The sequence below is a fragment of the Fulmarus glacialis genome, unplaced genomic scaffold, assembly GCF_000690835.1.
Source record: "Fulmarus glacialis isolate BGI_N327 unplaced genomic scaffold, ASM69083v1 scaffold36969, whole genome shotgun sequence".
Lineage (NCBI taxonomy): Eukaryota > Metazoa > Chordata > Aves > Procellariiformes > Procellariidae > Fulmarus > Fulmarus glacialis.
In genome coordinates, this window is record NW_009235865.1 from 25,628 (window position 1) to 38,558 (window position 12,931).

General features: G+C 36.0%; 1 protein-coding gene across 1 annotated transcript; it reads right to left on the minus strand.

Annotated features, from left to right (window-relative positions):
• Positions 1-273: 273 nt before the first annotated feature.
• ATRIP (ATR interacting protein) lies at positions 274-12,178 on the minus strand. Its single transcript, XM_009586178.1, has 12 exons — positions 12,119-12,178; positions 10,437-10,607; positions 9,660-9,775; positions 9,194-9,354; positions 7,709-7,804; positions 6,789-6,918; positions 4,873-5,592; positions 4,078-4,220; positions 3,369-3,460; positions 2,370-2,453; positions 1,850-2,099; positions 274-480 (listed from the first exon to the last, which is right to left on the minus strand). Exons 1-12 carry the CDS (start codon positions 12,176-12,178, stop codon positions 413-415), a joined length of 2,091 nt encoding a protein of 696 aa, XP_009584473.1. The 3' UTR covers positions 274-412.
• Positions 12,179-12,931: the final 753 nt, after the last annotated feature.

Consider the following 12,931-nt stretch of genomic DNA (forward strand, 5'->3'; position numbering starts at 1 on the left):
TTTCATATGAACTCAGTGATCCCAAACATCTCGGCACATTCGGCATCATAAATTCAGCTGTAGTCACAGTAAAATGGAGAACACAATAGTGAAATTTCCACTCCATTCACAGCCATTTCCTAAAGGATGAAATTCATAAACGGAACCAGTCATAAGCCACTGAGTGGTTTTGCACAGCAAAACAGTACATTGCAGTATAATTCTTACATCGAAATTTCTTTGCTTTCAGTTACATTTAGATGGCAATTAAATAAAATAATGAGAACAAAGAAATGTGTCTTAGTTGTGCTGCATTTCAGTGCAACCTTTAGATTATCACTTAATAAAACAGATAATTTATATTTCAGATTTACACTGGCAATGATTATTATGATTTAGATGAGGAAGGAGAGAGATCTTTGCTAGACGTTAGCTAGCTGGAATCCATTCCTTGGTCTTCTGCTTCTGGCTCAGGAGGATACAATTCATCCAAAATCAGCTCTGCAACAACAACAAAATCATGTTTCTTTTCAGAGAGTCATTTTTCTACTTGATAGAGTATAATTATAGCTGGTATCTGTTTGCATTTTAAAACATTCTGACTGTAGAAGGCTACAGCAAATATCCTTTTTCAATGCAAAGAGGTCTTTAGATACGCATTTTGTCACACAAACTTCTCCCCCTCTTCTCTTTAGTGCCTTTTTAGGCATTAAAAGAGAGAACTATCTTGGACAGTGAATTAAATTTAGCTATTAGTGGAAAAACAGCAAAGGGCACTTTGTTATTTTACAACTAGTTCTGATTACTTACTAAGTTTAAAACCTCATTTTTGTTAACTAATTTTAAAAAGCCCCTAGGACAAAAGCATAGTGTTTTGTGTTTTAAAGGAAGAAACTGAATGCTAACTACAGGTTTGCAAGCACACGCATGCACACCATCCCCAAAATCACAAGCTGTTATACTGTTCTGGTCCACTCCCAAGCATAAATAGACAAGGTATTAGGCAAAGTTCTAGAAAACCTCGGGACACTTGAAGCAATCGGGGTAGAACAAATACATGGCACGCTGTTTAGCATCTCCAGAAAAGTCACTGTAACTAATAGTGGCATGCTTGCATGACCTGCCTTACTGATGCAATCTGTACACCAACAATGAAGGATTTATCATTCTGGCTCTGAATAAGACCAGACGCCTTGTCTGGTATCTTGTAGCAAACCACGTACTGACATAAGAGCAGAATCTTCACATCAGCTCTATGACATGCATGTAAATAACGTCATGAGTGAACGAAGAAATGGCATCAAAGTACAAGGAGGAGAGGCAATTTCACGAGATTAGCTCTCTCTAGGAAATGGACACCAGAAGTGTGCAAAGCAAGGGGCAAGTACTGATGGACACGGGCCAGAGAAGCTTTTGGAGTAATGGAGGAAGGTTGGGGGTAGAAGAGGGAAGAGGAAGAAGAGAGAGAGATGTTAAGTATTGCGGGGGGGGTGGGGGGGGTGGAACACAATTGTAGAGAGAAGCTGTAATGCTAGTTGGAGATTTGCAAAAATGATTATTTTTTTTTTAAATAAGGTAATGTATAGTGCAGATTGTTCTACTAAAGAGAGCTGGAGTATAGGATTTTGTCTGATCAGATAGTAGGGGCATATTTCTATGGAGAGAAGAACAAGATAAAACTATTAAAGAAGAATAGTAGTGATTCAGTGTGATGAAGTTTGAGCAGCACTAGGCTATGGACCATTTTCAGAGGTCTGAGCAACAAACATCCATGGTATTTGGTACTTGTTAAATAAGGAAAGGGACAGAAGTGGAATTTCTATTTCTACAGCATGGAAAAAAGCCAACATTATCATTTGAGTCGTTTTACCTTCACAGGCACTCAATTTTTGAGTCTTTTTCAGAATGGCTCTTATGCCCGGCATGGCTTGGTCATATTGATGGAGAACTTCCAAACAGTGTTCATGAAACAGTTTATCTTTCTGAGATAGGCTGTGTAAGAGTAAAACAGCATCCCGCAAAAACTGAATAATTTGTTCCTTATATGCACACAAGCTGTTCTCAGGTCTTCTAATCTTCATCCACTCTCTATGTAACATTATAATTAGTGCCTTAACCACCTGCAAGAGCAAAAAAGTGTCTTAATACACAAAGTAAAATTATAGTAGCGGAAAACTTATGTCATTATGAACTTTACTGATTAAGCTCTTCAAAATTCTAAATTTCAGAATATTTTCTAGCAAGCAAAAGCAAGATTCCTAGAAGGTGGCATCCTTTGAAGTCCAGTACGCTTCTGTTTCATTGTAGCTAAAAAAAGGGCAAAAAGCTATTTCAGCATTGAGTATCTTTAAGTTCTCAGTAGATTAAACTCGCCCACTGTAGTGACATACCTCGAGGTTACATTGGCAGTCTGTACCAGGTAATAAAACCGCTGGACTGGAACACCGCATACACCTTGTTAGGAGTCTAACTGTCTATTACAAAAACACGCAGATTGCATTATAATGAGTACTAGGGTTCTGCAGAGTTATCAGACAATTAAGCTGCAAATAAAGGGATGTAGAAATGATACTTCATTACTAGTTTCAAACATTCTTGCTTTTTTCTTAACAGTTGATCTTTTTTACCCCCCAAAATTGTTAAAGTTCTTTCCCTGTAAAACTTTACATAGAATTTGCCTTGCACAGAAACCTTTTCAACTTTCTGATGAGAAATGCTAACAAGGTGCAGTGGGCCTTAATTCACTGCATACAAATAATGTGTTTACGCTTAATATAACAATGTAGGTAGGGGGATAACAAAAATGGTTCAAAATTCTTTCAAATGAGAGCAGAAGTGGAGCAAATGGTAGTACCTCGAACAAGTCGCTGCTGTCAGTACAAACAATAAAAATTAAATTCAAAAGCTATTCTTCCTATATATAATCATGACTATTATACAGCAAGCTAGTATTTCCACTGAATACAATGAATATAATCCTAAGTTGCTACAGACTGCATTTTATATATAGTAACTCATAAATACAGTTCAGAAGTAATTAATATAATCAAAATGAATCGTAGATCTTGCTTCCTTTTACTCCTCTATTGATCTAAAAGCAAAATAAAGCTTAGTGTTGAACATTTAAAGCCATCCTAGGATCTTTCTTGCTTTTTCAGTGACTTAACTATGACTATTATGACTGATGCTCTCTTTAAGAATAGTTACTGATTCAGTTTCAAGCAGCTACTCTTAAAAATGTAATCCCTTATTGCAAGCCAATACTTTCAGTGTTCTACTGCAGCTGGAGAAAGAACTTGTTTTCGGACAATTTGTGCATTTCCCTGCTCCTCCCACTCCCCCAACTGGAAATAGCAGGAAAAAGCATATGAACAAACAGCTGTGGTTACCTCTTGTTCCAGCTGAAGCCAAAGCATTTCAGATGCTGATTTATCTGGTCTTGATGTAATATACATGTACAGTGCAAGAAGAAGGCAGGTGTCTGAAATAGAGATAATGTTATTCTTTTCCCAACTAGTCAATTGTTTATGACAAAAATTAATTTTGTCACACAAGAAAACATTTCAGAAAATACCTAGAGTGCTATCCTGGGACTCATGATACAGGCTCAACTTCTTGCTTTACTTCAGACATCTTAAGCAGTGCTGAAGAAATCAGTATCCCTAAACTTTACATATGCATTTGTGGTAATACTGTCCTACTTCATTCATAAGGAACTGGACAAAGACTATTTGTCATGCAGAGTACTGGAATCCCTAAAGTCAACAACGTCATCAGCACAGATAAATTAAACGTCAAAACTCCTCAAAAGCCCTTTTTTCCTCATCAACCTTTAATATAATAAACATTAATCTGGAAAGTAGTTTTAAAAATCCACATGGGTATCAAAAGCACTGTATGTAGACAGATACCACAAGACAAAATACTCTTCAAACAGTAACTGAAACACTGTACTAGAAAACAAGTTTTCAGGTAACATAGCAGGCTTTTTGCCTTTTGGGGTTTTAACACCTTGGAGCAAGGCCTGTTTGCATTACTTTTAGTTATGCTAACTAACATTCAACTGATAACAGTTCTCTGTGTTATGCAGTCTTTTACCTGAATGAGAACAAAGTTGAGCAACCAACATGTGGTGTTGAGCAATAACAGACAACAGTCTCACAGTCAAAAGGACAGCAGGCAAAGGGGTCTCTGGACACAGACAACGGAGCAGTATCTGGCTACTCAGTAAGTGCTGAAAACTTCAGAAGAAAACTCCGAGTTAGAAATGGGAAATGCACTGACAAGTTGAAAATACACTTTCTTGTACACAGCATTGTAATTTGTACCTTTTTAGCCATTCAGAACATACCTGATCTCAACTTACATGTCATAAATATAAAGTATATTGAAAAACATATTCCGTTACATTTGGCAGTCAGTCTGCAATTCATACTATGGTTGTGAATATTAGACCATTAGCAGAAGAAATGTCTCACTTTTGAGAGTGGCATTTTACCTACCAGAATGAGACCCTGTGCTTTCATTCCTTATGCATCTCCCAGCAATCACAAAAAACCCAAAATGAATGTTACAGGTATTCTGATCAACTGCATATGGCCTTAAAAAGTTTTCTCACTTTCAAGTGACAGCTATACAATGAGGCAACATCATCTGCTTCATATAAGCATCATAAGCAAATCTTGTTACTGATCAGGGGCGATTATCACAATCATTAGCAGCAAAGGCAATAGAAAGATCCTCAACAGCTTCTCAAAGGTGATCTGAGAAATGTGATATTTTCTTATACATGTCAAAACTTCTACCTGTCATCTGCACAAATTAGTTTCAACAGAGAATGAAAATTGCTAAACAACAGAGTCTGAAATAATTTTAAAGCTATTACTGACTTACTTTATTAGCAATTCCATTGTTGAATTTTCAGCTAATTTCACTAAAACTTTTAGGCTTTGGTTCAGTATACTATCAGTCTGGGAGCCTCTTGCAGCAGAAAAAGCTAAAACCTGAAGCAGCTTTTTAAACAAAGAATGTTGAGCTCGATCGTTTTTGGGAGCATCCTGTGGAGCTACAGGCAGCCCTCCTTGTGTCCTGGTATCTTCTTTATTATCACACAACACATTTTTGTCCATCTTGGAAACCTGTTCATCTCCAGCAACAAAACTTTTTTCCACTTCAGTAGATAGCAATGTGTGGACAACATCCCAGCTATAAAACACCAAATAATAAAGAATACCCAGTGATATAACTGTAGTTTCTTCAAGAGACAACCTAAAGTCCTCCTTACTTGACACCATATTTGTGTTGGTTCTGGAAGAAACAGCTGAATGGTTTCCACAAGAACCATTTACTGACTTGTCCGCCAATTGTACCGCTTGACAGTATGCACCAATATGGTGTTCTACCAAGGGCAAGAGATGCACGGCGCCTCGGATCTTGCAGCGTGTGAGGTGCAAGAACTCTCTCCGGCTTTCTGTTGGGCTTCCTTCAGATAATCCTTCGTCCATAGCAATCAAGTTCAATCCTGTTATTGCAAGTTTTTGAGCTTCCCGCAGGGATACAAAAGGAGCAAATTCTTCTTGAGTTGTCCTGCTGCTGGGTAGTTGTGTGGACTTCCTATCCAAATAAAATTAAAAGAAGGGAAATACTTCAGAAGAAAAGGCAGAGAACATAGTTGAAATTTGAGTTATTCATACTCTGAATCAAATAATAGAAAGGGTAGAGTAATGAGATGTCTGTTCTCAAAATAAAATGTAAATTGGGGAAAAAAAAAATCCTGCTCCTTGATACCTGCATGGAAGAGCAATTTCAAAGTATTCCTAGGTCTTGTGAAAGTAGTCAGAGCTTACAGCTGAGTAACTTCAGCAGCTCACTATAAGCCATTGTCTGAAACTGCATTTCGAACATTGGCTTCCTGGTTTCATGCTTTTGATAACCTGTCATATATTCTTATCTTCCCCTCATGTTATTTGGTAGCTTCTGGGAAGAACAGGTATCTGTACATTAATGATCTGTAATATGTAGGAGCCTTTAAAGGACTACAACAAAAATAAAAAATTATTTTCTTGGCCAGAGATGAGAGGGAGAGAGTGAGTTCAGCTATTAACTAGTCAAACTGCAGCTACAAAGGCCAAACGCACCACCTCTACTTGCATAAATGGCAAGGGCAATGAGACATGAGCCTTGCTATGAACCCACAAAACACAAGAATTACTAATAAAATAAGATATCAGAAAAGCAAAGGTATTTCAGGAGCTACAGTCTAATTCTTTAAAGTGAAAACCAATTATAATTTATATCCAATACTCATATTTAAAATGCTTTACCTGTCGCTATAAGTATATATTGTAAAATTGCACATAAATTGTACGTTACAAATTCAACATAGTTTAGACTTTGAAGATATAAAGCCTACTGTTCTTTTGATCACATTTTCAACATTTTCTTCCCATTTAACTCATGATTATGTTTATATGCTTCTCTCATTGCAATGCAAGTTTTATGTCCGTAAGTGGTTAACAATAGCAGCTGCTAACAGTCACTCCCAGGTCTTAAAAAACATGTTTCTGTGCCCTCCCCTAATACATAATTAACCTAGTTTATCTCTTAGTGTTGTTCCACTGTTTAGTATCTATGATAATCAAAGATGCAGAATGATGGTCCAAATTTTGCATTAAATGGCCTAAGCAAAACAGCATTTTACACAAGGAATGAGCTATCCTACATGAATAAGCATTTCTTAGCATGGAGAATGCCACTATACTAAGAACACGTCAGATACAGTTTAACAAAAAAAAAAAAAAACAACTTACGTATCCAAATAGTTAGGCTGCAATACAGCTCCAGGTAGAGGCTCAGAGTTACTGCTAAGAAGATGGCAGAGTCCTAGTAATGACCCAGGGACAATGGGCTGCTTCATCAATGCATTTAGTAAGATAGAACCTGAAAGGATACATAATTGTCTTTGGAGTAGCTTTACCATCAACTGCAACATCAACAACAACAAAAAATTAATATTTCAAAAGATTAACCTTATTTATAGTGCTCTCAACCTCAGAATAATTTTTTCATTACAAATCTTCTTTCTTTACATGAGAATGATTTTCAGAAAAATGAATTTAAGATATGATTTAAGTATTAACCAAATTATATTTAGAGATATTTTAATTACAATCCCATATTAGCAAAATAGCTCGAGCCAAATGATCATATATCCCAACTATGCTGATGACTTGACCTCCATGTTCCAGTCCAGACATTAAAATTATGTGATGCAATTCTATTCTGAATTGGAAATAAAACAGTACCCTGAAGACTTCCTGGTGTTGAAGCTGTAATATTGCTTTATTGTTTTTACCTTAATTTTAAAAAAAAAAGTAAATTTTTCCCATTTTTTAATCAGTTTACAATAAAAAGCATCATATATTAATACTGAAAAAGCCAGACTTGTAGTAAGATACCTCTTGATCCATATCCTTTCATAAAGCAAAAACCAGGCAAACTTTTTTCTTAAATAGAATAACGACATAAGAGTGTTGTTAGGATACAAGATAATAATATAATCTGAAATGTTTTACTGCAAAATCACAATATTCAAAGCAAAAAGCGACTAGCTGAACACCACTATTCTATGCAGTGGCATTGTACGTAGCAGGCTCCTCAGCATGACGCTGCTTATCTGAGCTGTTCCTCAGAAATGCTCACTATTTCTGTATTAACAGAATTAAGTTACCTTGTGTGTTTCGTTTAGGTGCAGAGTTGTAGGAACCGTTTTTTCCCACTGCTTCATGCTTCACAGATAAAACTTCAGGATGGGTTATCTTACTGTCTAAAACAAACAGTAATTATGAGTCTAATGTGAGAACTACATTGCTTATATATCTGTACCTATCCTTTACACACATTCAGTTAGCCATAGCTGTTATATATTAGTAAACAGACAGTAGACCAGTAAAAAACATTTGTCTTGTATAACTCAGATATGTCAAACAATAGTTAAGAGCTGTGATGCAAGTAGAATTGCTCCGCAAAATAAATTAGAAAAGTGAGTAAAATTTCTCGTTTACTGTCAGATGTTCCGCAGATTGTTCAATGCTATTGGTCTCAACTTTTCTTTTAGAAAAAACCAATACATTAAGTTGAATTCCCACTGCTAGCAGAGATTTACATGACCACGTTAGCTAAAAATCAACATAAAAAAAAAAAAATTTGAGCATTTCATAATCTTTCAATCATCTATATATTTCGTAATTACTAGCCAAACCGAAGCCAAAAGCCTTGCAGGGTTCAGAAGACAAATAATCAAGTGTGTTTTTCAAACAAATAAGCATATTGAGTGTTGTTACCATAATGAACAGTCAGGAGGCTGAAAAAATAGCAATACTAATGCTTTAAGGCTACTGTATTTTTCTTTTTGATGGAGTTCATACTGCCCATACAGTTTCAGATTGAATATTGTAACTGACAGGAACATCTCAGATTTTTCATGACTCTTCCTGTAAGGATTAGTTGATGATATCCAAATTTCTTCCATTTATTATTTCCTATTGGAAACATGGCAGTCGGCTGCTATAAAAAACCACCATTTTTGTTTCATATTATAGCAATCTTGAAATACATGCATTTATTCTTTTCCTAAGCTTTACTCAGTGAATTTCAAGATACAATTTTGTGAGAATTACTGCCCTACACATAAAAGAGGAAGTGAGTACACTGTTTCAGTTGCTTCTTTCAATACGGTTAAATATGTACCCTTTAAAATAAAATCCCCAAAAAGGTCAGCTCTAAAGCCAAAACCCCAAGAATACAAAAAAATGCATTAGCTGACTAGCAGACCGATTCAAGAAGTAGGCAAATTATTTCCTGTTCTTCTTTATTCAATGAGAAAGGCAGATTAACAATTTGGGTATTTTAGTTCATCACATAATAAATGAAATTTTTTCATTATGGCCAATAGCCACTTCATCATTGACATCTTGGCATCTGGTATATAGGCATTACCAAGGTGTGAATTAAAATGACCTTGCAAATTTCAGTCATAGCTATTTAACGCCAACTGGTATAAAGCAGAAAGAAATTTAAGCAAAAACAAAACAAATACTTGTTTTTCTCTACAGTGAACTTACTGAAACTATTCAGTCACATCATACAAAAATCCTTATCTAAGGCAGAATGTTCATATGCAGCCCAAAATGTTGCAAGTTGTATGTGGGTTTACCTTCTTTGATTGAAGTAGTCGGGACAATCAAGTTTCCTGAAGAACATGATGGACTAGTGGACGTTTCAGCATTGAAGGTTTCCTTCGTAGGAAAAGATCTTTTTCCAGGCTGTGGAGAACATCCTTCTGATTTCACTTGTATTGCAAAATTCTTTTTAGGGCTAAAATAAAAATCAAACACTTAGATGAATCAGTATTTCTTTTGTAATTATCTTATTAAACAATAAACAAGGATCTATTTACATTGATGTTTTAAAGGTACTTCACTATAAACTCTTTGCACTTCTGTCACAGATAAAAGGAAGGCTCTTTTTGAGCAAATTCCATAGAGGTCAACAACTTCTTTGGTTGTATTTTTTAAAGACAATGGAGCTGAGAGTTAGTTGAAGAAACAAAACCGCTTTAATAGTTCAAGCACATGCATGATAAAAAGGAACACAAATTCATTTTCCTCCAAAACTCTTACCTTGGCATTAAAACCGTCTGAGCAACATGTTTATTTCTTTCACAGTTCTGAAGTCGCGTTCTTAATTCATTCATTTCTGCATCTTTGAACTGCAACTCTGACTGTAATGACAGTACCTGAAAGAGGAATTAAAAAGACAGTTTTACTCTTACTGAATAATTTAGAGGTGTTATAACTGCAGAGCAACTAGGATTACCGTCAGATTTCAAGATTACCATCTACTTACTGAGAATTCTGCATAAGATCTCCATTTTTATGTATGTTAGTCCAATTAATACTATCTTAGAACCAAGTGTCAAAATTTCAGGCAAGGAGCATATGACTTGTTAAGACAGAACAAATGCCACGCAGAGCATGACTACAGTGAGGCCGTTAACAGCAGAGTAAACAGGACAAAAGCAGCCACAGTCCTCTTCAGGGCTTTCAGAAAGATGACTGCAACAGGAATAGCAATCTGATCAGAGTCATAAAGCATATTCTGTTGCTTTTTGCCATTTTAAAATACATTCCAATTTTAATGTTCTTGAGATTGCTTAAAAAAAAAAAGCAACAAGTAAACAAAAACCTCTACTACTTGAATTTTACTCTTTTATTTCGGTAGAAGAAAACCCTCAGCAAGTTCTTACAAATGCTTTCTTCTAGATAAGAAAATAAAAGCATACATCGTTTGGAAATTTCACACAAATGTTCTTCCTTTGACTAGATGGTCTGTGACATCATTAAGTCATAAAATTAGCTTCTGCGTGTGATGTGCAGGTAATTGACATATTTACAAACCTTTTTGGAGAACTCTTTTTCTTTTTCATTTAAGGTCTGAGATTTTTGCTGTTCCAATAGCATGTATGATCTTTTCTGTTCCTCCATAGCATATTCCATCTGCTGCATTGAGTCACGCAAAATTTTAATTTCTCCATTTTTAGTAAGAATTTCATCCTGCATTTCTTTCAGCTGCAAACAGATGAATTCCATTAAAGAATGTATATAACCAAAAGTATGTATTTATATCATTATGTGGTTGAAAATTAGGTATTGCTCCTGTAACCCAGTTCAGAAATTCTGCATTGTTGCTTCTAATCTTTTTCTGATTAAATCGGGCTCAGCTACTGTTTTCTCTAACAGAATTATAAAATGACAGCAAAGGCACGTCTTCATATACCATCCTGGTATCTGTCAGAGACCATTCTTCTCTTTCCCCTTCTCTGTGATTATGTTCTTTTTTTGAGAAGTATTCTAGTCACACACATCAATTGTTTATTCATTGTTTGGATGAGAACAATGATAATTTAATTATAATATTTCATCTAGCATGGCAGCCAACAAGCATGCTGTCCTGTAAGACAAGCTACCACCCCCAGACAGTATCTTCACGACATATGTAGTCTCTAAAACTTTCTGAACAGCCATCACCACCGCAAGACTTTGGAGAGATAATAAATTAGTTACTCAGAAAAGCACTGAGAAAAAAGCAGAAAAAGACACCTCTATACCACTATATAAAATTATGGTTTACCTCCCTGTTGAACACGGTGTACAGGGAGGAGCTTCCCAAATAAAGAAGGGTATAATGGAGCTGGGAAAGATTCAGAGAACAGAGGTAAGGGTGACAAGAGAAAGGTAAACAGAGTAGGACCCTCCCATCTGGGAGAAAGCACAACTGTGAGGAAACACAGGCCTATCAAGGTGTGAGTGCTGTGCACAAGTTATTCCTTGTTTACTGCCTCTCATAACAGCCGAGACCCATCCACTGAAAATGACGAGGTGCAAAGTTCAAAATAAAATCAAAGAAGAAATTTCCTGACACAATGTGTTGTTAAACTGCGGACCTCTTTCACACTAAAAGGTATCCAAACCAAACACACAAGAGTTTAAAAAAATACACTATCGAATATTAAAGACATGTATAATATTTCTGGATCACGAAGTACCTACATGAAATTTTAGCAGAGGCTAAAAGACTATTCTGGTAAAGTATCACCATAAATTTGCTCAGGTCTTATAGTCTTCCTAAGCTGTCTCCCAAAAAAGGATGGACTTGGTACGGGCATTTGTACCTTCTTACTTTTCCGCATCTATTTCTTCCCCATAGTATCTTTCCATAAGGGATGATCAGAAGGCAAAGTAACGTAACTTAAATGCCACTTTACTTTCTCAAATCTTTAAGTTGCACAAAAGAACTCTTGCTAACTAGCTGACAGGACAGAGGAGAATCTATTTGACAGGAAACAAGTAAAACTGACAAATTAGCATTTGGTAATCTGAAATGACCAAGAAATAAAATATTGCTCTCACTCTTAGTATTACTAGAGCTGCTTCTAGTATGATGCTTTTAATAGATCCATGGATTTCAAAGATTACTAATCAACTTGATTAGAATGAAATACTTGGAACTGAACTTATCTCACCTTTCAGTTAGCCCTATCAAAAAATATGACATTTAGAGGGGAGAAGATATTGCTAACCTTCTGTTTAATTTCTTCATGCTGTGTTTGCAGTACTTCAAACTGGAATGCATCTCTCATCAGACTATCTTCTGGACTGCTTCCTGTTGCAGAAAAAAGCCAAGATCAGTTCTGAAGCACGGATGATATATGGACATCACTGATGACTTAACATCAAGATTTTGTTATCTGCCATTACATATGTCTGAATATCTTAATATTTATACTGTCACTGCAAAAGGTAAATTGCACGCATCTAATCACCACGGTAACTTTTTCAGAGCTTGTGCATCAATCCTTAAAACAGAGAAGAAACCCCCCCCCCGAAACGTTTCTAGTATCTTAGAACAGTAAGATGACCCACAGTAAATGCAAGCATTTCCTCCAAGATAATTTTAGTTAACACACCCCACACAAATGAGGGTTAACTGAAAACTTTTTTACCTGGAGAGATTACAAATGTTAGCACTGCTAAAACATACTTAGAGGATTTAAGCCCTCTGTACTTAATTACGAACAGAACCCTGTATCCCGTATGCTTTTTCAAAGTAAATCTGAAAATCAACTGTTAATGCGAGACATATTTTGCATTTACTAGTGGAAGTTAGCGGTTAGAGGGAAAAAAAAATCTGGTAGCCAACATGCACGGTACTATGAACGATACTTAAAGCATGTTAAAAGTTTATGAAACCCGCTTGTTTTATTTAACCCGTTTAACATGCGGCCCCAACGTTACAGGTAGGCGTTACCACACACGTTACCAGAGAACAGGGCCCAGTACTTTTAGTTTAATGCTTGGCCGTTATTTCTTCGAATCTTAGCTAGCTCTTTAAA

Coding starts and splice junctions, on each gene's coding strand:
- ATRIP (XM_009586178.1), bottom strand. CDS start 12,178: ATGAGAGATGCATTCCAGTTTGAAGTACTGCAAACACAGCATGAAGAA. Junction 5,593..6,788: donor CAGCCTAACTATTTGGATAC/GTAAGTTGTTTT, acceptor TTATTTGGATAG/GAAGTCCACACAACTACCCA. Junction 481..1,849: donor AAAATTGAGTGCCTGTGAAG/GTAAAACGACTC, acceptor TTGTTGTTGCAG/AGCTGATTTTGGATGAATTG.